Source organism: Trypanosoma brucei, chromosome 2 (genome assembly GCF_000210295.1).
Source record: "Trypanosoma brucei gambiense DAL972 chromosome 2, complete sequence".
Taxonomy (NCBI): Eukaryota; Euglenozoa; class Kinetoplastea; order Trypanosomatida; family Trypanosomatidae; genus Trypanosoma; species Trypanosoma brucei.
In genome coordinates this window covers 76,808-80,565 of record NC_026735.1, presented here as the reverse complement: position 1 = coordinate 80,565, position 3,758 = coordinate 76,808, and the positions used below count along the sequence as shown (strand labels likewise).

Below are 3,758 nucleotides of genomic sequence, written 5' to 3'. Positions count from 1 at the left end.
GAGTCTTTACAACCAACGGGATTTTGGAAAAAGGAAAAAAAAGCCACCAGTTGAGGGAATTGATGGGAAAAAAAATGGCAGGAAAGGGGAATTTACCAATAGCCGCTCGTCCATGGAAATTCCAACCTAACAAACCAGCTTAGGGCCAGTTACCATGTGTGTAAAGTCCCAGTCATCATAAAAAAGAAGGTAGCACCGCACTCCCGCTAAATACATTGAGAGGAGGTGTCACCATCTGTAGCCGATACAATCAAACGAAAGTAAGTAAAGGGGAACAAAGTAAAAAAGAGAAAGAAAGGTGGTTAGACCAAACTAAACGAGTCCCGAGTGCATCTTCTGCAGAAAGCAGCGGAGGGTTAAAAAGAGATGTAAAAAATAAATAAAACCACACAACGTTGGGATTAGTTACACTCCCGTTGAACAGAAAACCGCAGATTACGGGGGCCACTCACAGGTCGCAACATTTCGGGTGAGACTCCCACAAATCATGCCGTGAAGCATTGCGAGGATTCATTGCACAATAAAAGAGACACGGGAAACTTTATCACTCACGGTCAGATGAGTGAGTAAAAGTAAAGGGACTATCTTGACTTTGGTTCTGTCGTTCTCTCTGAGCCTCCTGATAATTGTATAGTTTTTGCAATGGTATCTGCTTCAGCGGAATCCCAAGTACATACTTCTTTCCTTCCGCTGCTGCACGCGGTATGAAAGTAAATTGTACCACTTCTCTCTCGCGGCGTGCGGGAACATGACTTGGGGCACCTCCCGCAGCACCCACATCAAGAAAGTTAACGATTCCCCTCGTCAAAAGGACAAATCGGAGTAGAATCAACGTAACGCAGGCCAAAAAAAGAGCGCACAATGAAAGACCAAGAGGTATAGCAATGCCGTTTTCCTTCATTGGCGCATCCGGCTGCGGCAGGGGTAAGCAAAGTGACGGGTCCTCATCGAATATATTACCGGGGCAATAGTATTCATTCATTGTCCCTTTCAAGCGCTTCGAATAACACATCCAATCGCTGCAGAAGGCACATTCGTTGGCCGTGTCGTTTAGGCACACCTTACAACCCCCAAACGACAGTCGCTGGCAGGGGTCTTGAAAAACGCTGCAGTTTTCTCCACTCCAGCCATTCGTTCCATAGCAATGGCAAGTGCCACATTCGCAGTACCCCCCATGGAGGTTGCAATTACTGCAGTCAAACGAATTGGCGCACTTCGTGGTGCAATTCTCTCCACTGAACATTCCCATGCATTTGCACCCCCCAGATCCTTTTCTACCGTCGTCACAAGTCCCTCCGTTCTCGCACTTCCGGCATTTAATACAACTCGGACCGTAATGGCCTGGAGAGCACTCCCCACAGAACTTTCCAATATGCCCTTCAAAACATTCACACTCCCCTGTTGGAGAGACGCATCGTCCATTGGCTCCACAGTGGCTGCAGCTCTGTGAGGTGTCAAAACGAACCTGCTTGTCCTCACCTATAAGGGATGGAGGAACAATAATGGTGTTTTTATCATTTATACCGGACCGAGATATTCCAATGTATGGTGGCGGAACAGCAGAAAACTCCTTACCAGTCAACACTAAAAAGGTTTCAATACCTTCACTGTATCGAAACTCGATGGCGCCACTTTGGTCAAGGTATACAATATGTTGATATTTGTGAAGGGACAAGTCGTACGTCCGGCTTGATACACGAATGGCAATTCCCTCCAGACAGTGGGAATCATTACAGAATGGATCCCCCTTTACCCGTTTTCCAAGTGGACTGTATTCAACCGACGTTCTACTCGCCCAAGTCTGCGGTGTGACAAACGGCATAATGGCAAAGCTGTAATCTCCGTTAGGGCACATGTTTCGGACTGGCTTGCAGTTTTGCTTCTCAGAAAAAAGTGAAATTACACCAGATGAGTGTATGTACACCCTATTCGTGCGGAGATTCGGCTGATCCCTAGCAAAGAATGGGAAACTAAACCCTAGGTCAAGTCCAACAACTTTTCCCACTGTAAGCAATTTGAAGTGCTTCTGGAGGTCGTCATATTCTACATTGCGGGAACTGCGCGAGACTTTTAGATCGTAGTATTCATTAGATGCTGGTATTGATTCACTGCGCGTCCGGCGGGGAGATCTACTTTTTGCGACTGATTCATCCACGCATTCGTCCGTAGTCTCATGCCACTTACACCTTCCGTGCATATCATTGCAACTTCGGTTAGTACTGAACTTACTGCAGTTGTCGTGGACGGGGCTGTAACGTATGGCAGCAATATCCTCAAGGTCTGAGTCGATAAATGTAAAGTTTTGCTCTCTTGCAGACAATGCAATGCCCACAGAAACAGGACCACACTTCGGCACCTCTCTGTAACGCATCACTATCAATCCGTCAGAGCAAACCTCTACCTGTGCTTTCAGTCTACTCTTTTCGCTGGAGCTGCAACCATGCATCAGCATACTTCTATATTCCACTATGTGGCATCCCCCACTCTCTGCGCGTTCACCGTTTGGGTACCGCGTTTTAAAAGTAAACACTTTAGTGAAAGGACTAAAATCTGCAACGTACACTCCGATCATTGGCAAGAAACGGTCACTGCTCTTGGGTTGCTCACTTTGTTTACGCAGTGAGCGAAGTGTGGTTCTCACACAAGATGATGAACACGGGGGAAACGATAGAGACGTTAGGAATCCAAATGGTGAAACATGCCAACTTATGTTATCACTGCTAAAAAATGGTGACATGAAGCCGAGTTCCTCATGGTGTACAATGCCATCACGAAAGGAAGATATGCGACGGGTATTCGGTCCGGTTCCTTCGATGTATTTTGCCCAATGGTACGAACCTTTGCTAACATCACCTGCACGCACAATCTCAGTCTCATATCCCACTATAGCAGCACGACCAGAAGCAACATTTGTTGCAACTACAACGATACAAGTAAGCCACAGAATATTCATTTCGATAACTTAAAATCCAAAAGATAACAAGGGAAAATAAAAGAAAATAAGGAAAGAAAAAGGGAAAGAACATAAGAAGTGTGGGAGTGAGTCTGTACACACAACGGATTTTGCAAAAAGGAAAGAAAGCCAACAGTTGAGTGAATTGATGAGAAAAAAAATGGACAGGAAGGTGAATTTAACAATAGCCGCTCGTCATGGAAATTACACCCTAACAACCAGCCTATGGCCAGCTACCATGTGTGTAAGTACCAGTCATCATCAAAAAGAAGGTAGCACCGCACTCCCGCTAAATACATTGAGAAGGAGGTGTCACCATCTGTAGCCGATACAATCAAACGAAAGTAAGTAAAGGGGAACAAAGTAAAAAAGAGAAAGAAAGGTGGTTAGACCAAACTAAACGAGTCCCGAGTGCATCTTCTGCAGAAAGCAGCGGAAGGGTTAAAAAAGAGATGTAAAAAATAAATAAAACCACACAACGTTGGGGATTAGTTACACTCCCGTTGAACAGAAAACCGCAGAATACGGGGGCCACTCACAGGTCGCAACATTTTCGGGTGAGACTCCCACAAATCATGCCGTGAAGCATTGCGGAGATTCATTTGCACATAAAAGAGACACGGGAAACTTATCACTCACGGTCAGATGAGTGAGTAAAGTAAAGGGACTATTTGACTTTGGTTCTGTCGTTCTCTCTGGAAAATGGTAAACGCATTTCCATAATGGCCATTAGGGATGCGTCCAGCGACAGCCTTATGCCTACGCCAAAACGGGGTATTAAACCGAACCCCGATAATAAAGGGCC

The 3,758-nt window shown here is 45.6% G+C and overlaps 2 protein-coding genes across 2 annotated transcripts in view; one reads left to right on the top strand and one right to left on the bottom strand.

Moving 5' to 3' along the window:
* Window positions 1-54, top strand: part of TbgDal_II490 (hypothetical protein) — a gene marked incomplete at both ends in the record, with an annotated part of 1,143 nt that extends 1,089 nt beyond the window's left edge. Inside the window, one exon of the mRNA XM_011773312.1 lies at window positions 1-54. Coding sequence (XP_011771614.1) covers window positions 1-54 — 54 coding nt within the window.
* A 490-nt stretch (window positions 55-544) lies between these two features.
* Window positions 545-2,953, bottom strand: TbgDal_II480 (hypothetical protein, conserved; the record flags this gene model as incomplete). Its single annotated transcript, XM_011773340.1, has 1 exon — window positions 545-2,953. The coding sequence occupies one exon, from the start codon at window positions 2,951-2,953 to the stop codon at window positions 545-547; it is 2,409 nt and encodes an 802-aa protein (XP_011771642.1).
* Between the last annotated feature and the right edge of the window lie 805 nt (window positions 2,954-3,758).